We start from the raw sequence: 22,815 nt of genomic DNA, 5'->3' as shown, positions 1-22,815 counted from the left end.
TGTTCAGTTAAATTTCTATAAGTTAAGTTTCACACCATGAACGCCTCAATGCCGCTTCAAAACCTCATCAGAATCAGAATTGGTAACTGTGTATCTATCTATTGGTTTAAAAATTGTCAGATTTAATCTGATTATAAAACTGAAGATAGCGGACTAAGTCTATGAAGTAAAATAACTAGCATGTATAAGTTTTTAATAGTAGGAATTAAATCCTCCGGGTTGTTAAACCCCACAAAGTCCAAAAATAAACAAATAAATACAGAAGACATGGTTCCATTGTTGTCACCGATGGCCCTGACAACAATGGAAGAAATACTTCTGTCCTGCATTCAAAATCTTACTTAAATTAGAGTAGATCACTATGGTTTCAGGCCTTTTTTTCAATGTACTAATTTATTACTGTTAGATAGATAGATAAATAGATAGATACTTTATTGATCCTGAGGGAAATTCAATCCCAATATTACTGCTATTAGGTGGAGCTACTGCTATTGTGTCGTTCAGTCTATAGTATATGTAGTTTTGTATGTGGGATCTAAGCCCGCAAATTTACGAGCTGTCAGATGAATGCAAAAAAAACCACATTTCCCTTTAAAATGGCAACGAGTAGAGGTATATAATAGCATAAAATAAAAAACAGTAAAAGTATCTGACAATAGTAGTAATAGTAAATGTATTTCCTTTCCACCACTGCTATTAAGTGATAATCAGCTGAATGGAAAAAAATAAAAAATTTGTTACTTAAAAAAAAACAACAAAAAAACAAGAACAAAAAAAATTCCCCAACATTTATCCATGTAAATGCAGGAAGTCAAAATTTAAAGTCATTTTACATGTAATTTAAAAAAAATGGAGGCCAAAGACTTCCGTCCATTTTCTTCTGGTTGTTTTTATTGGACAGAACACCTGTCTTTGTTTTTTTTTTTTTTAATACACAGCAACATGAAAATTTGCCCACTTCAGTTACTACCATTAGTACAAAATGCATCCTGTACAAAAGGATCATCTTTCAGACAGTTTGGGACAGTGTGTTGGGTTACAGCAGTGCAGAGATTAGCATCAGAAATGAGGAAACTGGTTGCTTACACCAACTACAAGTAAACCTAAAGTGAACGCGTACCAAAGGAACAGAAGGTTTTCTGCTACTGGAGTGCTCTTAATGTACATCTGAGTTTGAGCACAGTTTATTTAGACACACGAGACTACAGTATGTGCATTGAAGTGAAAAAGTGTTAACTATACAGTATAAAACTATGCAAGGGATTTCACCTTAAAGCACCCCATATTGCCATCCCATGGACGTCTGCTTTATTCTTTATCGGGTTGTCAGATATATGTTGTCAGTCCTCATGCACTCTTGTCCCCATGACATTTCCACTTGTCTGAATCAGAGGTTTAAACAAGAGCAGGCAAGATAACCTGCATCATGATGTCTAACCCTGTCGAATCCTTCGAGGTTGACGTAGCTTTTAAAAAGGGGGCCAAGAGGGGGTCTTGAGACCGAATGACAAAATTGACCGTCTAAGAATAACAAAAAAAAACAAAAAAACAAACAAAAAAATGTGACACAGATTAAGAAAACAAAAAAAACACATGAGGTAAACAAAAATATTTTCATGGTATCACCCACAAACCAAATATAATTATTTTTTTTTTCATGTCACCACAACATTGTACTTCATAAAAACCCAGATTTTTGTAGAACACAAATGATAATTTATATATTTCTGTTGCGTATAAATTGCAGAACAATTGAGATTTATGATTTTCTGTCTTGACATTCATTATGACATCTTCATGTTTCTATAACATCAATAATAATAATAATGATAATAACAATAATAATAATAATTGCCCTTTTTCACCTACTCCCTTGCTTTGTAAACAAACACAGAAATGAAAAACTCCACCCCACCCAACCCCCACCCCGGGGTGTCCGTACTGAGGGTTTATCATCTCCGTCTCCAGCCTCGTTCCATTGGCTCATTGACACAGACAGTCTGGTTATTTTTTGAGAAGTTCCTGCATGGAGTTTACAACTCATCCTTGAGTTTAGAGTCTGTGCCTTCATCGTCCTCTTCTTCCTCCTCCTGCTGCTCTTCCCCTTCATCCTCTTCCTCATCTTCTTCCTCCTCCTCTTCCTCATCCTTCTCCTCCTCCTCCTCCTCATCTTCGTCCTTTGCCTCTTCTCTTCTCTTTCTGTCCTCCTCCTCACGCTTCTTTCTCTCCTCCTCCTCTTGGCTTTCCTTCATCTTCTTCTCTGCATCCTGGAGAGGATGAACATGAAGACAACAAATTAAAAGACACACATTTACCATTCCCTATATACACACACACCCCAAAATATTTAAAACAGATGAGCAAGATATATGCCTGGTGAAGATAAAAGTTTTAGGCTGACCTTAGTTTTACCCCACGTGTCGTTGCCGACTTCCTCTGCCAGATTTGGGTCATTGGTGATCAGGAAGTTATCAAAGATAGTACCAGACTTGACCTACGTCAGAAAGAAGCAAACAGTGATGCATATTTTAAGAGCAGGTACAAATACAATGAAAGAAAATCATTAAACAAATCAATAAGACACTCAGCTACAATATCTTCTTACCTGCCACAGGTCGAGTCCAATCACGCCGATGCTGTCATATTTGTAGATCTCAGAATCAGCTGTGTACTCTGGGTTGTCGATCTCAGGGTGGATCCACTTCCCTTTGTAGGCAGGATTGTCAATCTCTCTGGGTTTCCACTCACCCTGTTGACAGTAAACAGACAGTGTGGTTAATGTCAGAAGAAAGCGTCAAAGCTCATAGAATGCTTCAAAAATATAGGCATGAAAAATAATGCAAACACTCTCCCTTGTTGTATAAGTAAATATTTTCAGCACGTTACAATGCAGACTTCACTTGTGATGAAACAGGCCAACAATGGCTCCCTTATTCTCTCATGCATCACTGACAGCGATGAATAACTGCCATTTTAAGAGGGGAAAATACACGTGTTGTTCCTTCCTAAAATCTCTGAGGTCACTAAATGTGGCATACATTTTCAACTGAGAAACTCCAATAAAATGGTATTAGTATAGAGTTCTGGGTAATAAATAAGGAGCAAATAATGAGTTGTTTCACACACAGCAACAGTGTAACCTATCGACTGATCATTGTATATCGAGGGCTATAATTATTTGCTGTTTACCTTGTAATCAGGGTTAGTGACCATAGGTGGCTCCCACTCTCCGTCCATCTCATCATCCCAGTCATCAGGCTTCTTAGCATCAGGATCTGGGATGTTCTCAGGCTTGTCCCAGTCCTACAACATTGATACGGCAAAAGATGAATGTGTGGAAGTTAAAAGATGGACTCAAAAGGATTGTGTAGAGACAGACTTTTGGCTTGGTTCAAGGCGACTGACCTCTGGTTTCTTATCATCAGGGTCGGGAATCTTCTCCTTCTCATCCCAGTCCTCTGGCTTTTTGGCTTCAGGGTCCTTAATTTTTTTGGGAGGCAGGAAGTCCCAGTCATCCTCCAGATTGCCGGACTCAACCTTCTTATTGTCGATCTTGACCTCGTAAGTGTTGTCGGGGTTGACGATCAGTGTGTACAAGTGAGTATACTCATCATCCTGGAAAGTGTAGGATAGATTTTGGAGGTTTAATTCACCACTGATTTATCTTATAATGTAAAACACTTTCAGTATCTCCTTGCTGGTTTGGTTTCATGCTCATAAGGACAATAATAGTGTTAATAGAAATGCTAAAATAAAACCCAACTCAAATGTTTGCCTTTTCCAGAGTAAACATGAAAACAAGAAACGTTTATTGATGTCTCACCTTGCATCTGATGTCCTTGTTAATCAGATGGTTCTTGCCTTTGTAGTTAAAGATGACATGAACCTTCTTTGTGCCTGGGCCGCAAATATCAGGACCTGAGCAAGCAAACAAATAAATAAATAAAATTCCAGAATCCAATCTTTAAACCAAACCTTGTGACTGTTTGTGTGTCACTCCAACAAAAAAGCTGCCAAACTGTGATGAAACATTAGGAAAAAAAAAGCCACCAACACAGATCATCAAAGATAGCCGAGGTGCTTGTGGTCTTACAGTTGACTTCTACTTTTGTCATGAGGAAGAAACTATCTAAAAACTATCCACACTCACCAAACATGATGTTGTAGACAGAGTCTCCATGCATGTCCTCCTGGTTGAGGTTAGAGGGGAACAGTTTAATGTAGCCTCCACCACAGTCAATGTTCTGCTCATGTTTCACACTGAACTGGATGACGAGAGGCTTGCCCTGGTTGTTGAAGTCATCAAAACGGGACGACATGGCGTAGAAGCGGGCGTCCTGGCTCGTCTGCAGACCTGTGGTGGGAAAAAAAGAAATTACTGCAATGACCAAGAATCAACTATCATTCATCCATCCATGTGGTTTCTGTAAAATTGGACGGGTTAGTTTAAATGTGTGATGTCTCTTCTCATGCTGTAAGCGGCAGAAAATGCCTGTTGTGACGATGTCAAGCAGAGGCAAATATTGGAGCTTCTCCACAAACAGGAAATAAAGAAACAACTTTTCAGACACTCTGACAGCACCCATGGCGATTTCACTGGGATATGGGACCATTTTCAGAGTCACAGCTTGATGCTCTGCATTCAGAGTGATCTCATTTGTGAGGAATATCTGAAACAGTAATGACAGTCAGTACTTCTGCAACTTAAAATAAAGTGTCATTCACCTCCAGCTCTGATCTCATGGGTCATGGGTGAAAGAGTTAATTTTGACTTTATATCTAACACCATCCAGTTTCCATTAAAGATTATAAAAGAATTCAGAGAGTGATATGGAAACGAGAACCATATCATTTTAAAGTCTCAGTCAGGTCTTTCACTAAACCTTTTCAACACAGACAAACAGAGCATACACACTCATGCTAAAAAAACACAGCTTACTGGCCAAAACAATGTGGGAGTTCACCACAGATTCACAGCGGGCGGATACAATTTAACCTTTTCACTCACCTTTGTCCTTCTCTGCATCTCCATAGAACTTCCCTGCAGTCAGGACAAACCTGCCGTAGTCAGACTTGTGCTTGGATTCCACCCAGCGACTCTTCCAGGCATCTGCACAAACAAGTTTAGGTTCAGCTGTATGGCAGTCACTCACAACCTGCTAATCCACCACTGATGATGCATCAGCGCAGGTGCACTGGGAATGTGCTAGCCAGAGGGGCACACGTTATCTGACCGCCTTGACGACCTACATGGGTATTTGTTTGTTAGACCATGTAGGTGGTGATGAAGGAACAAGACGGCGCAAAGGTAAAGAAGGGTAACAGTGAATAACCAGGGGAGAGATGTGCCGTAAGGGGGGATGGGGAGACAGACAGGGTTTGATGATAGCTGGGGGATGGAGAGGATGAAGAGGAGGGAGAGGAAGGGTGGGGTGAAGAGGGTCAAAAGATGAATAGTGCCCATGTAGACTAAATGCATCTAAAGCTGAGCAGTAAGCAAACACTGCACCACAGAAATCGAGGTAAAATTATAAGCTATCATGCAAAAAAAAAAAAAAAAAAAAAAAATCTTTCCAACCACCCAACATGAAAAATAGCCATCGGCTTGCACCTCATGCACTGACTCCACACTGTAATATCTCATAAATGACCCACCACAACACAGTTCAATAACTAAAGTATATTTCCGTGTAAGGAGCCTCACCCCCGTCTTCAAATTGCTCTCGGAAATACACAGTGGATTCGGCCAGGACAGATGCGGCCGACACGGCCAACAGGAGCAGCGACAGGGCTGTCATGGTCACGAGCTGAAGCACGCCGCCGAATAAAAAACAAAACCGAATCAACTGTGATTAGAGATAATTCAGTGTAATTTCTCTTCACCGCGCAGGAGCCGCAGTTTGTCAGTCCACTCGCTCATACAGTAAGGTTACAGTGGAAAAATGCTGAGGCGCCGCCGCGGCTCTCCTCTCGTCTCGGAACAGATGTCTGAAGCTGATTGGACGTCGGCTGCGATCCTGAATGAGGAAGCGTTACCCCTCTCGACCAATCAGAGACGGGGAAATATAGACGGATGTTCACTGTAACCAATGGGAGCAGACCACGCGTTCGCTTGATACACGCCCAAGGAAGGCTGATGCACCTTGGATGAATCATATGTATGGGAGGAATCAGTCAGCACAGATATACCAGTTTAAATTTAATAGTATTACATTATTCTTAACGTATCTGGAGCCAAACTAAGTGAACTAATACGACAGATGAAAAAACAATTTGTTAATTTCTAAAGATTCTGAACATGTTTTCACATATAGAAATAATTCGTTTTGATTAACATTTTTTATGTTTTTCACTAAAACAATTCAATAAAATACTTCAGAAGTCTTAAGTTATTCTTCAAGATGTCTCCTGTTTTACTGAAAAACTGGTGCACATGATGCACAAGCTCTAAATTTCCACAACACTCTTCAATAAGCTCCATATTGGACCAACATCATTTTCAAGCTACATTCATGTGTTTTTAAGTGAGAAAGAAAAACTTTTTCCCTTCAGCAGATGAATGTGAAAACAGCCATGTAACTCTGCACACATATCATTATGTATATTATAGGGAGCAGTTATATACATTAATAAATATGCTACCCATTATATTCTTAAGAAATTATGTGAAACACCTGCAAAAATTTCTCAACATAAACTTCAAAGCAAAAGATATTTCATTTATGATGTTGGTGGACCAAAACAGCAAATATCCACACATGAGAAATTGAACCCAATGGATTTGGGGTATTTTGTTCTAAAAAAATGACTCGCACAATATTTTATCATCAAAACTGTAGAAGAATATTGTTGCTCAATTAATTAACTGATGTTTTAATCTCTTGATTTGGCTGGACTTTTTTAACCACTCCTGGCATGATGTGCTTCTGCTGCATAGAGAAATAGAAAAAAGGCTATGAAAGGCACCATGCAATATAATTCATACAAAACTGTGACTGCGTAAGTTTTTTGATCAATGAATTCCTCTCAAATTACTTCTTATTATGAAAAAAAAACAGCTCTTGTTGGTTTACTGTGGAAGTTTATTTTTTTTAAAACCATTTCTGACATTCCTTCATTCAGTTCTTCTTGTGATATGACCCTGAGCTCTTGAGAACAAAATCACTAAAGCTAACAATTCAGACCAGTGAGAGGGTACTATAACACACAAAGGATGGCAATAAAGCAATAAAAATAAAAACATATTTGTTAACTATGCCCCACATTAACAGCAGTATGTTATATAAGGTTGATGATACCTGACATTTGTCAGGTTCCCGTGCATCAGTCAAACTACGAACATTAAAAAATAAATTATTAAAAGCACTGTCATTAAACATATTTACACAATTTATTGTCTTTGACATGTTTTCCTTTGACAATTTCAAGTAACGTTTGCATCACAGCACCAGGTACGTTAGCTGTTACACACTCCATACTGTTCACACCGCAGTGTCGCTTAACATTTACTCATGGCTTACAGCACCACCAAATATGCATTCAAACACCTCCACAAAAAAATAATCTGGTACAGTAAGATGCTCAAATATGGCACAAATAAATAATCAGTGCTGCTATCAGCACAATGTCTGACATGCAAATCCTAACACATGAAGTATGACCTTATCTAAACATAAAAAAGTACAACCGAGGTGAACAGACATAAATTGTGTAACAAAAAATGTGTTCCTACCTATTCACACAGACAATGTTCTAGCAGTGACAACTGTGTCCCCAACACATCTGATGGACACCATCCAACCATTTTCAAACCATCAGATTATACTATCAACTGGAATAAAACTGAAGCAATGTCCCTTTCCAAATTTTGTACGCCATTTATGGAAGAAAGACTCAACTTTATGTGGGTCTGCAAGGGAATGAAATACCTCAGCAGCAAACTTTCTCAGGATGCAGGAAAAATGGCAATGTTAAATATTAACCCACTACTAAACAGATTAAAGGTCTCACTGGGGAAAGTCTTATGATACAGCTGATGACACAATTACAAACTATCTGGAACTACCACGGGAAACGACAAAGCCTAATGAGTCTCGTAATCTAAAAATTGAAATCCGAATGTGATAAAAGGTGTTTAAATTGTGGCCGGATGAGGAAGACACAAGGGTAAAGCTCAAGAGATGTTGCATAGATACTGTCACACACCACTGAGAATCCATAGGATGAAGCTGTTGAACAAGCTGTGCTGGAAATGTGAAGCTGAAATAGGGACTGTCTGACACTGGACATGAGAATGTAGTACCAACCACTTTGGATCTAGGTAGTAATTTTAGATATTTTAAGTCCCTTTATGTCTAAAGTTAGGCTATGTTTTCTGAGGGGCTGGCCCCATATACCAAACATATCTAAGTGAGCCTGCTCTTATTGTGGGTATAAGTCTGCTGAGTTATTTAAAACACTAGGAAATAACAAAGGGTCCAGAACTTGGGTTAGTGCAATGGTGGAAAAAGCATCTTATGAATGCAGCAGAACAAGTGGCAGTCAGGAGGAAGGGGTCTGGTGAGACAGGTGCTGGGCTTAGGTTAAAAGGGAAGATATCTACATTGATATCAGTCTTCTCTCCGACTATGAAAGCCTACAGTATGATACATGTATGACATATTTTCCCTCTGTTCTTTGTTTATTTTTACTGGATTTATGTATAAGCGTCTGCCTCCGCACTATAAAACACATGCCATGTGTTCTTGTGTCCTGGAAACAATAATACACTGCATGTATGCTCGGCATCAAGCCTTTCAAAACTAATAAAAATGACAATAAAGAAGTAAGTTTCCACTGACATACATCACACATCCACTGATACAGCCATCTTCAATTCTCTTTGAGTCTTGACACCGTGAAGTTTCAAACCAGGCAGGTGAGGAGGAGAAGCCACACTGGAAGTGATGACCATCTGGCACTTCTCATACTGTATCTGCAGGACGGCTCGTGCTGCTTTCCCCTCTTACGCTGACTCTGTCCTGCTGCCCGGCCTTCTCTGAGGGACCTGGACAGACACGTGTTGTATCTGTGTGTGTGTGTGTGTGTGTGTGTGTGTGTGAGGGGCGTACGCAGAGCAGAGCAGACACGTCTCCTCTGTATGCTGATGGGCTGGTAAAGCAATCTCACACCTCCTCCAGGTCTCTCTGTGTGTCTGTCTCTGTCTCCTCCTAGGGGAGAAAGAAGTTGATCCGCTGGGGTATGGACTTGCATCCCTGGGCTGAGAACAGTCTCTCCTCTTTGGGGACATACAGCATCGCCTTGGCCACCTCATCCAGCGTAGCTTCGTCCGCCTCCAGGCCTCGGGCCACATAGGCGTCCCGCGCACAGAGCTTGACGTGGCGATACTCCAGAGGCAGGAATGGCACAAAGAAGTCGATCAAGTGGCCGGACATCAGTTCACTCTGAGCAAATCCACCTGGGGAGGAGAACCAAATTCACAACACACAGTTGAAGTTATACCAGTCGGTGTTTCACTTGACTGTAGAAGACACTCAATTCAGTGTGACAGACAGCTCTGCAAAATACCTTGAGACTCCATAGTTTCAGCTCGTAGCCGATGTTCCAGGTCTTCCATACCGATGTCTTCCCGATTTTGACCCGAGTGCCAGAAGTCCAGAGCTACGTCATTGATCGTTGCTCCACCAATATTACTGTAGAGATGACAGACACGTCAAAAACGATATACGATGTAAAGTCACTGCAGTTGTTAGCCTTTGTGGAGAATTTGGGTACTTCTGCGTTTGGAAGGAGACTTAGTTATGTAATTTGTTAGATCGAGATTGTTCTTGGCCAGATGAAACACAGATTGGTGGTTTGCCAATAATAAAAGTTTGTTTTTTAATGCTTAAATCCATGAACTTCACATTTAAAAAGTGACACTGAGAATATTTGTTTTCTTCAAAAGTTAAATGCTAATTTAAGTTTGTCACAAAATGAGATCTGAACAATTTAGAGATTTTTATTCAAACATTTACTTTCATAGGTAACAATAATAAAAATGTTTCTATAGTGTTTTCGCAACCCCAGACTTCTACATCATGTCACAGTACCATAACGATGTAGTGAGGAATGTGTTTCTATATTTGACTGACCAGATTATCCATCAGCAAAAGTCGGACACGAGTAATTGAAAACATGAAAAATCCATAAAGAGGGAAAATGGAGACAGAGTGAGAAGCATCCTTCATCACAGATGAGCTGCCAGAATACCTGAACCAGAAGGCCAATACATTCTGCAACGTTATTTCAGACCCGTTGTCAACAGACAGGACACGCCTGATCTATAAACCAACCTGAGGAAGAGGAAGATGGCTCTGCGGTAGCTGACACCGTCTACGTTGTCATAGTGATCCATGTAGGGTTTGATGGCATCGATCAGGCCCGGGTGAAGCTTTTCGGCTTCATCGAAGATGAACAGAGTCTGAGGGCAGCGGAGGACCATGTCCCGGATCGCCTCTCTCAGCTGGCCCTGGATTCAGAGAGGAAGACCAAACTGCAGTGTGAATCACCAAAACCCTGAGATCCACAAAAGAAAATGAGTGTGGAATTGATTTTTTTTGACTCTTTTATGATTTTAAGTCTGGCACAAGCTGAAGTGAAAGTACATAATCAGATTTAGGATGAAATTTGAGGTTACAGTAAATGAAAGCTGAGAAATAAGAACAGAACAGGAATAGAAGAATATGAAACTTCACCTGACAATTTAAAAAAAAGCAGATTCGTACTATAAAACCTCCATTTCTGGACTCTGCTGCTTCTTGTACAGTCATAATAATGAGCTATTTCGTATTGTCATTGACATGTTTTTAGACTGCAAAAATTACGTTTTTTTCATTTTACTGTATTGTATATATGTTATGTTTGTTTGCTTTTTCTTTTTACCCAAGTTAAGACAAAATTTCTATGGCAAGTTGTGACAATTAAATTTTATTTTCATTATCAGTCTGAAAACGTCTAAATGTCATTTGACCTTATAGAGAATGATTAACATTCAGATGTATATATCCTACAGCCTTTAATAGTATGAATGTAAAGGTTACCTGCGTACTATACCCTACTGAATATGGAATGATTGCGTAATAACACTGTGTCAACATTATTTTGAAATCTAAAGCAGTGATTATGCAAAAATTTGTGTAGATGGGACCAACTAGGCCACTATGTCCTTGTTGGACAAATGCCAGGCATGTTAGTACTTAAATGTTTGATTTGAAGCACGGGTCCAAACCGTCATCGTTATCAGACCTGACGACGCAAACGGGAGTCCCAAGAACACTGCCAACATGTTTCTGGCACAGAACGTCAAACTCTGTGCCAAGAGGTCTCTGCAAATCTTACCTTGTACGTGTCCACCAGCCTGCCGTGTGGGAAGTGAAACGGGGCGATGAACAGTCGGACACACTCGCTCTTCACCCCGTCACGATACAGGTTATCTGCGATGATCCGGGCCACAAAGTTCTTGCCGGTGCCGGACCAGCCGTGGAACGAGAGAGTCAGCGGCTTGTTGGACTCGGGGTTGTTGATAAAACCCTGAATGGCTTTCAGAACCACAGACTGAACTAAGTGCTGCCCGTGGAGCTTCGTCTGAAGGTCCCTTGACAGACCTGCACAGAAGACAGTACAAACATGGCTCAATACTACCGAAATGCCGAGGGTGCACATACAGGGCACACTTACAGTTTTAGCGTATATGTATATATGCTTCTTCAAAATATGTAAAATATGTGCACCAGGTAATACATTAGAAGACCAAAAACTGCAGGGCCCCTTTAAATCTCAGGTATGACAGGTGTGGGGTATTTATCCATCCATATACTACCCATTATTTTCCTGCAAGCCTTGTAAATTGCAACAGTTTTTATATGTTTACGTATATGTTTGATACAAGAGCTTCTGCATCTCAGCCTCCCCTCTTAGCATGTTACCACAATCAAGCACAGATTAGAAAATATTTTGTGACAATATTCAGTCTTGCATTCAGAGTCAAAGGGAAATCAAGACAAACAGCTACAAGAATTTAACTACGCAGCTGACAAATGGAAATAAACTTGCTGCCCACTCATGCACCACATAACTACTAATGAACGAATGAAGTTCTTTGAAAGTCTGAACACCTGAATTTCTAAAATCTCTCTACAACTCACTGATACCAAGCAGCAGCTGCGTTCAAGTCCAAATTCAAGATATAAATGTGAACAAATTTTCTTCACTATTCATTTTGTTCTTCTCAGGGCGGAAAAAAATAAATCTCTCGATCAGAAAATAAATCTATGCAGCACTGGCAGAAAACCTGCAATGCCCATCATTATCAGTGAGACTTCTGTAGGGACATCACATGCATTCACATCAAAAGGAACATTTCACGTAAATATTCACTGTCACTGAAAGCGGCTGCCCTGACTAGTACATGCAGGCTATTTCAGAGTCAAAAGCAAGATAATTTGAGCAACTTTCATTACTAATATTAGTGTTATAATAACTTTCATACTGCTGTTATGTTTGATTGTAGATGATGAACTGTGAATCTGTAACTCTAATAAGGGAATTCTATACCAGAAAGAAAAGTGATTCAAAGTAATATCCAGAGAGAGTATATTTTCACAGAAAGCCGTCACTCATGTTGTGTGGACCATCCAAGCATGGAGCCACCGAGCTGAAGTGTGATACCTGTGATGTTGTTGGTTATCCTGCAGTCTCCAGACTCACAGCACTGGCCCAGGCTACAGTACCACTGATGCAGCAGGCTAATGTAGTCCTGAGGAAAACCTGCCCACGGGTCCCTGGTAGGAACTGTCACATCAACAGCAAGAAAACCACACACGAACGCTGCTGTAAAATGGATACCGAACAGGCTACAAATTGTGGTGTATTTGACGAGCATTACGTAACTGCTTTCGACACATAATATGATTTCAAACATCTCATTATTTCATTTGGCTCAGTCTCTTACCTTGTTGTGAAGCATCGTCTTGGTTAGGCTGACAATCCCCCTCCCATATGTTGCAATAAATATAATTAAAATAGTAAGCGGAAACATTGGAAATGCTCTCGAACTGGAAGAAGTCTGCCTCTGCGGACAGAGCCCAGAGCACAGGCAGCAGCCACCGGACAAACATCGGTGAAGAGGCTGGTCCGAGGCGGCGGAAACGACACTGAACACCGCGTCCTGATGTGTCTCTCCCATTTATTTAAATCTGGCCGTTTGCTGGCGGCCTGCTCGGTGTGTGAAATTCACTCTCCTCATGCTAGCGGAGGAGGAGCGCTCGATTTGTGTTTGTGTATAGTGGCCCCATAGCTCCGCCCGTCGTAAGGATCACCATTACCAGATTTCAATGCTTTATTAAGCCTTTACTCCACTCATCTTAAGACAAGGCTCATTAAAACACTGGTCTAGTAACACTTTACTAAACTAAGCACAACAGCCGACCGCGAGGGGTAGACGGGTATATAAAACAAACTCGCTTTTGGATAGCAAGGGTCCCAACTATCGCGAACTTTCACGAACATACCGCCCATCAACGATCGCGAGACGTCGAGCTAGCCTACGCTTCCTACTGCGTCATTTCCGGAGACATATACGGCAGGTTAGTTGTCACACTGGGCAAAATGTTTTATTTACCCTGTTCTCACTACTTGATCATTATGTGCCAATATGAATTCTGTTCGCTGGTCTACTTTATCAAGTAAATACACTCTTGGTACACAGATCATATAATCTGTTAAAGAAAATAAAGTCAGGCTCAATTTTATTTCAAGATACAAGACAGGTTTATTCATCACACACACAATCATACACAGTACAATGTGCAGTGAAATTTATTATGTCCCTGCTACCAAAAAAAAATAGGTAAGTAAAATTTAAATATTGAAAATAGAACACTATAGAAAATAAAAAATAAAATTTAAAAAAGTGAAAAATGTGCAGTCAATCATTTTTTTAAAAAAATTATTATTTAATGAATCTGCAAGTGTTGCAAAACATCTTGATATTTGGCATCCACAGGCTCTCAGGTCACCATCCAATGAAAACAGCATCTGAGGAAGATAAAAGAAACGTGGATACTGTCAAGTTGTCTGGTAGGTGAAGCTTATTCCTTTTTCTTGTGCCCATTCTCCAGCAAACTAGTGGACTCTAGTCATAACCTCAGTTTTGAAGGCAGCTGGTTCTTAAATTTCACCTAGCATTTGTGTCACTGTTAAACAAGTTCATCACAATCCTTGCAAAAAACAGTAGGCTCACTCACTTCATGGCTAAGTGTTCAGAGGTAAGGGCTTGCTCCTGGTTCTCAAGGGCTTCACAGCAGCACCCCTGAGAAGAAGCAAGGCAGATATCATTAAAAAAAATAAATAAATAAATAAAATCATGCTACCAGCAACTCAAGACAGATAACGGGTGCTGCTTATTGACCACACAGCCTCAGAATTAATGGAACGGTAAGGGTTATAATCAGGAGAACTCATTTGGCAGAATCTTTTCATCACAGGTTGAGCAGTCAATTTCTATCAGGAATCTAAATGCTGACCAATTTAAGACTGAATGAGCATTAGAGAGAAAATTCTTACCAAGGTCAGTCCTGGCTCTTTCCTGGAGATGGGAAAAGAAAAACAAAAAACCTTATTACAAGTCAGTGATTGGTTGATTAAGATTTAATTCACTGGGTTCCTCAGTAACAAATATTGTCCACATTATAGTTCAGGTCAGACATTTGTTAAGACATCACTGAACCAACAGAGTCCATTTTGCATCTTGTGCAAGTATTTGCATTCTCACCTCAGTTGATCTCGTCTTTCAGTCCAACTGGCTCCAAAACGAACAGGCAAAACCTGAAGAAACAGAGCAGCATTAAATTTAATACGAACACCAAACATTTGGAAGAACATTTGCACACTGACCAGGTCAGCTAGAGCTAATATAAATGACTCCACGGTTTAGTCAGTCTTTACTTTGTCATCACACAGGCCAGTCTACTGGGATCAAGTTTTACCAAAACAGCAATAGAGATCCAGCTAAAGGTGCAGCTATTTCAGACCCAGATGAGGCAGAGGTCAGGAAGTAGGGTTGGCCCAAAATTTAGAGATCAGTTTTCACTAAAGTTTAAAGTTAATAATAATTTGCTTTGTAGGAACTGCCAAGTAATTTAATCTTCTTAGATTAAGGCACCACTAGTCATCTGGGTCTGAAATGCTTTAAATGTCTATTTACATACTCACCATGCTTGTGACATCTTGTGCTTTAAGACAATCCAGCAATCCAGACCTCTGCTGCACTGCAAAGTTACAGTTTAATGTAAATTAAAGTCAATCAAAACTACAGCTCTGTTACAATAATAATACAGATCAGAATATTGACTAATTTCCTCAACCGGATCAGCGACCTGATTCAAATTCATCACATCTGAACTGATATTAGCTGCATGTCTCATCTGTGGCAATACTTACCAACACCAGGAAGTGAAGACTCTCACAGCACAGTTCAGCATGTCTGCATGGGACGAGAGCAGAGAATTAGTATGGCATTTTAAACTCTTCAGTGCTAAACGACAATACGTGCGACACATCAGTTAGGAGCGAAAGACAATAGTTATTCTTCACAGATTCATCTGCTGAACTATGCAATCATCATTGTATCCATGAGTAAAGACAGTTACTGAACACCAGCTTTTCAACTCACCTTCTCTTGGCCCTTTGTAGTGCCAGACGTCCTCATTTCTGAAAATTAAAAATGGGGAAAATTAAAAATCATGTCAGAAACTGAAGAGGCCTCACTGCTCATGGAGGCTGACACATCAGCTAGGAGCGAAAGACAATAGTTATTCTTCACAGATTAATCTGTTGAACTATGCAGTCATCATTGTATCAGGCCCATTTAATGAAATAGTTTGACAAAGTACAAAAATCAACTTGCCTGTGACCAATTCAGGAGCGTGAGCACCACCTGCAAGCCCAATACCAAACATTAATAAAAGCCCACTTTGTGAGATGCAGTTATTTCTTAACATGCACTGCATCAGTTAAAATTCATCTTTCACTCTTTTTCAGAGAGATTCCCATTGTTTTATAAACAAGATCATCATTGACAGTTTGCTTTGAGAGAACATCAGGTAAGAAGAGTCTGTCCGTTACCTGCTCCACTTCAGAGGGAACCACCCTGGTAAACCACCACCAGAACCACCAAGTGCATCTGTAGGAAACACAATATCAAATGAGCAATCAAGACAATTATCTCATGCTTGCAGGCATCAAGTTTTGTGCCTCAGATAATTCAACTGGTGGGTTGGCTTTATCGTCATCCATCTTGTCAAGAGTAGCAAATAAGAAATCATCACAGCAGCACAAGGAGAACACGCAGGATTAAAAGACAGACTGATGCTTCTCTGGGTGTCGCTGATGTTGACCTGAAATGTTACAGGCCAGTAACACACTGCAGGAACCAAAAGCCTGCTTTGCATATTCCACACAATTGAAAGAATCAGATCTGATAACTACTAATTTAGTTCAGCTGTTGCCTGGGCAACCCTGAAAAACCACAATGCTTTACATCAGAAAGCAATTGTAACCCATTTCACCGTTTGTGATGAACATGTTTATCCAATGCTGCAAAGCTATTCAAAACCGATCAAAAACCCAATGTCAAACTACAAGGACACCTGGAGAAGCATAAATCAGTCTAGACTGACATTTTGATTAAATGAGACTCACCTTCAACTCCTCCAACTGCTTCAAGTCTCTTGACCTTCACAATGCCTGTAGAAACAAATACAACTTTCAGGACCACAACAGGCATGTCAAAAGCAAAGAAAAAGCCTAGCTTGACTGGAGAAGTCTCAGTGTAAAATTCCTCAGAAATCACTTCTGTCCACTACTCTTACACTTTAAATCATCACTGACTTCCAGTCTGGATAATCTGAAGTGTTTGGAAAAACATCCTACTCACCGGTGTAATATTTGCCGCTGAAAACTTTTAGCCATCATCTTGATCCTGAAGAAAAGAAAAACGCTTTAACTACACAGGTCCATCTTTTTATGAACGGCGAAGTTACACCACTTAACTAACTCAACTCATGTCATCTAGCCAACCTCAGCAAAGCAGTTTCAGAAATCGCTTCTGTCCACTACTCTTATATAAAACATCATCAGTTGTACAATGATTATCTGGCCGTTTGTGGCTCCTTACCATCCAACATCCACCTCCATTTTTACAGAGATCCTGTCGACAGGCCTGCAAAGACAAAACTTAAAACTTATTAGTCCGTCTAATCCAAGATGTTCTGCAGTTTAGACAAGCTCCGAAATACAACAAAACCTGTCAAAAACACGAAACCCATGAGCTGAATAGCACATTAGCTGTGCAGCTAAGTTGAAGCTGGACTACAGTAACTTAAAGCTGCTGTCCCATGCAGTCAGAAAAGTTGGCGTTTCTTCACATTTACTCAGATGTCCCTACCAACATTTTTTTCATCACAAGTCATGGGACATTAATGTAACTGAAGCCACCGAATTTTAAAAAAATGTGAAAGATTAGCTCGTCGGCTAATTAGCATCTCATGTGCAGCGGGGCACGTGGTGGAGGCCTGCAGCTGCCACCAGTTCACACCATCAAGAAAGAAAACATTTCAGTGAGGAAAAAAAAGCACAGATTCAGAAGAATAAATATAAAGTCTTCTTTTCATAGTGTGATAATAACAATCTAAGTAAAACGAAGAAACACAAAAACATTTCTTTTTTTTTTTTTTCCAAGGGAAACGCATTTACCTGCAGCACAGCCGAAGAGTGAGGACAGTCTGAGGGTGCAGCGTCATTTTATATGGGATGTCGCACAGGCTGATGGGAAAAATAGTGCAACGACTAGCGCCCCTGCTGGCCGGATGTGTCATTAACGGAAAAACGGTTGGAAAAAAAGCAACAAATTGAACAAAGCGTGAGAGTTTAATGTTGACCTTATAAAAAGATCATCATGATTAAATATAATGTCAAGTCAAGGTTCACCTACTGACTGTTTCTGAGGCTTTCAAATCACCCTCCAATGTATCGTCCTCAGTGGATGTATGGAGATGAGGTTGAAAGCCCTGGAAAAAAAAACCCCCAATGTAACTGAGTCAGTGTGAATTAAAAACAAAAATTGTTTTATAAAATACATGATCTCTGTCTCCATCTGTTCTTCTCATTGTGCTGAATCTAATGTAGTGACACACCAGATTTTCTGTGTATCGATTACATTAAATATGTGTGTATGATCAGGAGAGCCGGTTCTGGTCTGGAAGAGGAAGCGGAGTCTTTGCGACTGCCTGGGAGTCCCATCAGCCCCAGTTTAACTGTGTTTCACTTGGTTCTGGTGGTTTCATGAACTACAGATTTCATTATCATCTGCAAATCTCCTTCTGGCCACGTTTTGTAGATCTGTCAAGTGTCACCATCTAGTTTTTTTTTTCTTTTTTTAAGTCACTGGAACTGACTAATAAACAGAAAACCTGAGTATTTTTGCAGGATGTAGTACTGGCTAGCTTCCAATCAAATAACAAAGCTGTCATGTAGTTTGTTGTGTTCACTGTACGTAATGAAAGTGAGGCTCATTTATGGTGCTGATGCATCAATTCTCACCCATCATGTCATCTGAAATAACCAAAACCCCACCAGAATAAATGCATGGTGATTTAATATTATGCATCAATAAACAGGAAAACCAGATACAATCAATGGTTATGATCAAAATAAAATAAAATAAAATAGAATAGAATAAAAACATTTTACAGGCGATACTGAGTGAAACTGAAATGTATTGCAAGGCCTCGATTCAATAATTTGCAAAGACATAGCGTGGAGGGAAAAAAACAAAGTAAGAGCTTCAGTTTTAACTTGGAGAGTCTGAATTTCATTTGGCTTGTTCCTAAAGACATTTTTGTATGCTTTGACAGTTGCACCCACATCAAAGTTTTCACCTGATGAGCATACAGCATAAACACATTTGTCTTCACAGATCCCTTCACCTGATTAATTTATTTTAATCTTCATTTATCTCAACCACATACCCTCTTGTATAGGCCAAAAAGCTAGAGCAGACAGTAATCAAAACTTGAATGGCAACCACAAGGATAACAAGGAACTCTGTTGTGAGTACGTTACAACATTGAGAGATATTCTGGAGCAGTTTCAGGTGAAAATTGTTTATTTCTGCATTTCATCCAAATATCATCGCATTTATATCCAACCTATGTAGCTGTAAATAAGAGAGTGAATGATGAATCAAAAAAAAAAGCAGAGTCAGATAAATATTGCCCTCTATGTGGTTGCTGTCATGAAAAACACTGGACAAAAAAGAAATTGAAGTGGTAGAACACAGTCTGGACTCTAGCAGCAATATGAAACAGCAGCAGCGTTTCACAAGTCTACTCCTCTATTCTGGTTCCTGGTTTTCACTCTCCTCACCCTGTGACAATACGAGGGCGAAGGTGATCCTCCTCGACATCTGCGGGTTTGGAGAGAAAACGAGGACGGGTGACAGACTCAGTCCTAGCCGTGCGTTCTCATCATGGAAAGACTAATTTATGTAAACAATCATTTGTTCATAAATGCCTTCAGGTAACATGGAAAGGACTGTTTGTTCTCTGACCAGATGAAAGTCCCTTTAGCCTTTTCTCTAAACCTTTTTGGCAAAATGCACACCCAAACATGGCCTTTGACAGGCGATATTAGTGATCTCAATATTGCATATATTCCACACATGTATTACAGTTCTCCAAATCAGTGTGTTCAGATGCTATGGCTTATGCAGGGCTTTGCTTCTGGATGACAACTGAGACACAGAACAGCGAAGGACCAAAAGGCGGCAAAGTTAACTTGAAATGGGAACAAAACATCAAAAGGATAAATGGAATGATTCCTAACGATGTGAAGTCATGAAGTTCATATCCTCATATCTTACACTATTGCCAGAAAGAAAAATAAACAAAAAGAGCACTGAAAATAAAAAAGAATATATATTTTTATATATCCATCATATGTATATCTATATATAAACAACATTTGCAACTAGTTGCAGGCAAGCAGAGAATTTCTCCTCCGCACCTTAAGACTCATCCATTCCACCGTTATAAGGCTGTCATACTCTCAGAGGGGGCGGCATCTTTCTTTCCTCAGTCACCAGATTCCCTGAGATGTAGAGCGTCGTTTTATTTGTCAAGATTTATTTTTGAGTTGAACACCAATCGACCTCACACCCCCCGGGCACCCCTCTCCAGAAAAAACATTAGTGTCGGGAAAACGAGTGCTGCTCTGGCTCGTCCTGCGGAGCTGTTGAAGGGTGTGGTCGTGAAGATGGTGGACAGAGTCGAGAGATGAGATGTGTCGAACCCTCCCGTCTCCACTCCATGCTGCCAAGTCTCATGGTGGTGGGTATCCGTGGTGGTGGAAGTGAGATTGCCCAAATAAGGAGAGGAGCTTTACTAATTTTCATGTTACATCTTAGATGCTTTCCCATTTGATTTCATTCATTCCCATATTGTTAGGTTACAGTCAAATGCAAAGCTGTGTACATATTCAATCATCAGTCATTCCAAGGCCTGGAAAAGAAGTGGTTTTGCAAAAGAGTTCTTATGAAGACTCTGTTGTGTGTGCATTTCTTGATGCATATGCATGTATCAGAGGGTCAGAGTCTTCTCAGTGCCTCTGAGAGGCTAATCGCTTTAATAGGGGCTCATCATAGACCCAGCACTCCCCGTCTTCATGAAAAAGCTGCAGACACACAGGGAATAACAATGCAACCATATTATAGCTGACTTATCACACATTCTTTACACTGACCCAACAATAAAAAGGACCACATACAAGCTATGAAGAATTCAGTAATTTAGAAGAACATATAAAACTTCACAGGTGAAGGCATTTGAAAGTCTCAGCAGTTTAGGGGCATGTTGTTGATGTTTTTTCTGGTAGATGAAGAACACAGACAGACTGTCTCACCCTTGTCTCCCACTGCTGCTCGTTCTCCTTCCTCTCTCTGGCTTCAGCTCTCTGTTTCTCCTCCAGCCGGTGTTTGGCTTCTGTCGCAGCATCGATGTCTTTTAGCTTCAGGTTCAGCGTCACATCTTTCCATAATCTGTTGAAATGAAAAGGTGAAAGTCAAACACGCAAACACAGAGGTCCCACGATATGCAAGACTGCTTACCGATCATTTTCATTTCTCACCTTCTGGACTCGTAGCTGAGCTGGTCTTCCAGCTTTCTCACCTTCTTCTTAATAATGCCCATCTTCTTAGTGTCTATGAACACTGTGTTCTCCTGGAAATAAACACAAAAGACATTCATTGCTGTATGAGTGTATTTATCTATTATTTATAAGCTCTTACCTATAACAGGTATTTTCCAGTCTAATGATTGCCGACATTTTATTTTGTTTCAACTAATAAACGATTACATATTTGTACTTGGCAATCATCATCAATTTGCTATGTACCCTTCTCTCTCATTGAAAAAAATGAAATCAAGAAGACTCACTCCAGTTGCCCACTTGGCATACATCACTCCATTCCACTCTCCCTCAATGGAGCAGAAAGACTTCTTGTCACTTGGTGAGCTGAAAGAGAAAGAGCACAATATTTTTCTTTATAAAGATCAGGATCTTTTAATCAACATCAGCCTTTGAGATGTGATCTAAATTGTACTGTGCAACCACAATCCTCTTACAAAATCTCAGCTGTGATCCTGTGCTTCTTTCCTCCATAGAAAGGTTTGGTGTGGAACACGATGTTAGCACTGTAGCCTGACTTGGAGCAGGAGATGTTGCACTCTCCACCCAGCTCCACCCATGGCACAGTGAGAATTGACCTGGACAGACAGGCTCAGGGTCAGTGAAGCACAGATGAACAACCAGAGAGAAGTAATTCAGTGATGACACAGACAGAATTAACAGAGCGGCGACACACACCTGCCGTATCCATTAGGGAAGGTGAGGATGTAGTGTTCATCATGCTCCAAACACGACACACAACCTGAAACAAGACCCACAATTACGTATTGCATCAATATGAAGTTCTGACTGCAATTTGTGCAAAAATTCTGATTTTGGAGAGCTTGAAGCAGCGTTCTTGAGTACCTTGCCCAATATTGTGGACACCTATGGACATGCCTAAGAACTTTGACTTGGTCCAGATGTGAGCGTTGAACTGAATCTTCTTACTTAAACACTCTGCGTAGAATGCAGAAACTACAGAAAAAAGGAGAAGAAATATTCAGGTACTCAAATACCAGCAATAAGCATGTGACGTGTCAGTCAAGAAATTTCATTCATTCAAGCTTAAAACATTCAACACATGGCCTCCGTGATCTAAAAAGAATGACACCAAAAACTTATAAGAGTTTTAACATGTGCTCATTAACTCCTCAGGAGAAGAAGGTTCGACACTCACTGGGTGGGTGGTGAGAGACCTGCTCTGCCACAAAACGCACACTGTTGGGTGAAGACCATGGAACCGGACCATCTGTCACCGTCTCCTGGAGGGTGGAGGAGAGGAGAGCGGTCAGCATGGACGAGGGCAGGAGTTTCTCATTTCACTGACTGTGTTCATAATATTTACTTTAAAGGTGTAGCGTGTGTCATGTATTAACACGGAAGAAACATAACAGAAATATACATTAAAGGGCAACCAGTTCTGAAGCAAAGTTTGTTCAGTTTAGTGTTTGTGAAAGATGACTACACTTGCAATTCCAGTCAAGCTTATTTGTACAACCAAATATCACACACAGCCTCTCAATGGGCTTAACAGATCAACAAACAGCATTA

General features: G+C 40.3%; 3 protein-coding genes, 1 long non-coding RNA gene and 9 other non-coding genes across 19 annotated transcripts in view; all 13 read right to left on the bottom strand.

The window, feature by feature from the left end:
• Positions 1–869: 869 nt before the first annotated feature.
• calr (calreticulin) lies at positions 870–5,998 on the bottom strand. Its single transcript, XM_046391683.1, has 9 exons — positions 5,705–5,998; positions 5,009–5,110; positions 4,151–4,354; positions 3,824–3,918; positions 3,406–3,615; positions 3,190–3,303; positions 2,606–2,749; positions 2,402–2,494; positions 870–2,267 (listed from the first exon to the last, which is right to left on the bottom strand). Exons 1-9 carry the CDS (start codon positions 5,796–5,798, stop codon positions 2,034–2,036), a joined length of 1,290 nt encoding a protein of 429 aa, XP_046247639.1. The 5' UTR covers positions 5,799–5,998; the 3' UTR covers positions 870–2,033.
• Positions 5,999–7,064: 1,066 nt separating this feature from the next.
• On the bottom strand, positions 7,065–13,324 carry tor3a (torsin family 3, member A). 2 transcript variants are annotated; one of them, XM_046391680.1, is made up of 6 exons: positions 12,992–13,324; positions 12,709–12,870; positions 11,380–11,645; positions 10,335–10,510; positions 9,568–9,692; positions 7,065–9,457 (listed from the first exon to the last, which is right to left on the bottom strand). In XM_046391680.1, exons 1-6 carry the CDS (start codon positions 13,155–13,157, stop codon positions 9,210–9,212), a joined length of 1,143 nt encoding a protein of 380 aa, XP_046247636.1. In that variant the 5' UTR covers positions 13,158–13,324; the 3' UTR covers positions 7,065–9,209. The 2 variants fall into 2 exon arrangements, with proteins under 2 accessions (XP_046247636.1, XP_046247637.1); XM_046391681.1 differs by having other exon boundaries at positions 12,709–12,831; positions 12,992–13,320.
• Positions 13,325–14,454: 1,130 nt separating this feature from the next.
• Positions 14,455–14,528, bottom strand: LOC124061270. The gene has a single exon (XR_006843716.1). It is a non-coding gene; the product is annotated as a small nucleolar RNA SNORD47 (small nucleolar RNA).
• Positions 14,529–14,701: 173 nt separating this feature from the next.
• On the bottom strand, positions 14,702–14,767 carry LOC124061277. Its single transcript, XR_006843723.1, has one exon. It is a non-coding gene; the product is annotated as a small nucleolar RNA SNORD78 (small nucleolar RNA).
• A 169-nt stretch (positions 14,768–14,936) lies between these two features.
• Positions 14,937–15,001, bottom strand: LOC124061272. The gene has a single exon (XR_006843718.1). It is a non-coding gene; the product is annotated as a small nucleolar RNA SNORD44 (small nucleolar RNA).
• A 589-nt stretch (positions 15,002–15,590) lies between these two features.
• On the bottom strand, positions 15,591–15,672 carry LOC124061274. The gene has a single exon (XR_006843720.1). It is a non-coding gene; the product is annotated as a small nucleolar RNA snR60/Z15/Z230/Z193/J17 (small nucleolar RNA).
• A 147-nt stretch (positions 15,673–15,819) lies between these two features.
• LOC124061273 lies at positions 15,820–15,901 on the bottom strand. The gene has a single exon (XR_006843719.1). It is a non-coding gene; the product is annotated as a small nucleolar RNA snR60/Z15/Z230/Z193/J17 (small nucleolar RNA).
• A 42-nt stretch (positions 15,902–15,943) lies between these two features.
• Positions 15,944–17,850, bottom strand: LOC124060568. Of its 2 annotated transcripts, XR_006843593.1 has the most exons (6): positions 17,794–17,850; positions 17,216–17,260; positions 16,976–17,020; positions 16,741–16,785; positions 16,165–16,222; positions 15,944–15,976 (listed from the first exon to the last, which is right to left on the bottom strand). It is a non-coding gene; the product is annotated as an uncharacterized LOC124060568 (long non-coding RNA). The 2 variants fall into 2 exon arrangements; XR_006843592.1 differs by lacking the exon at positions 17,794–17,850 and having other exon boundaries at positions 17,216–17,775.
• LOC124061267 lies at positions 16,042–16,123 on the bottom strand. Its single transcript, XR_006843713.1, has one exon. It is a non-coding gene; the product is annotated as a small nucleolar RNA SNORD79 (small nucleolar RNA).
• LOC124061278 lies at positions 16,862–16,930 on the bottom strand. Its single transcript, XR_006843724.1, has one exon. It is a non-coding gene; the product is annotated as a small nucleolar RNA SNORD75 (small nucleolar RNA).
• LOC124061279 lies at positions 17,116–17,180 on the bottom strand. Its single transcript, XR_006843725.1, has one exon. It is a non-coding gene; the product is annotated as a small nucleolar RNA SNORD75 (small nucleolar RNA).
• LOC124061271 lies at positions 17,433–17,513 on the bottom strand. The gene has a single exon (XR_006843717.1). It is a non-coding gene; the product is annotated as a small nucleolar RNA SNORD74 (small nucleolar RNA).
• Positions 17,851–18,677: 827 nt separating the features above from the next.
• Positions 18,678–22,815, bottom strand: part of osbpl9 (oxysterol binding protein-like 9) — a 29,654-nt gene continuing 25,516 nt past the window's right edge. For all 5 annotated transcript variants that reach the window (XM_046392472.1, XM_046392473.1, XM_046392476.1 and 2 more), the window contains 8 exons: positions 22,442–22,526; positions 22,129–22,239; positions 21,961–22,024; positions 21,720–21,860; positions 21,531–21,609; positions 21,223–21,314; positions 20,998–21,133; positions 18,678–20,769 (listed from right to left, as the gene is read on the bottom strand). In XM_046392472.1, coding sequence (XP_046248428.1) covers positions 20,695–20,769; positions 20,998–21,133; positions 21,223–21,314; positions 21,531–21,609; positions 21,720–21,860; positions 21,961–22,024; positions 22,129–22,239; positions 22,442–22,526 — 783 coding nt within the window. In that variant the 3' untranslated portion in view covers positions 18,678–20,694. The remainder of the gene's footprint in view (positions 20,770–20,997; positions 21,134–21,222; positions 21,315–21,530; positions 21,610–21,719; positions 21,861–21,960; positions 22,025–22,128; positions 22,240–22,441; positions 22,527–22,815) is intronic.

Source organism: Scatophagus argus, chromosome 6, assembly GCF_020382885.2.
Source record: "Scatophagus argus isolate fScaArg1 chromosome 6, fScaArg1.pri, whole genome shotgun sequence".
In the NCBI taxonomy this organism is placed as follows: domain Eukaryota; kingdom Metazoa; phylum Chordata; class Actinopteri; family Scatophagidae; genus Scatophagus; species Scatophagus argus.
This window is presented reverse-complemented; position numbering and strand designations above follow the sequence as displayed.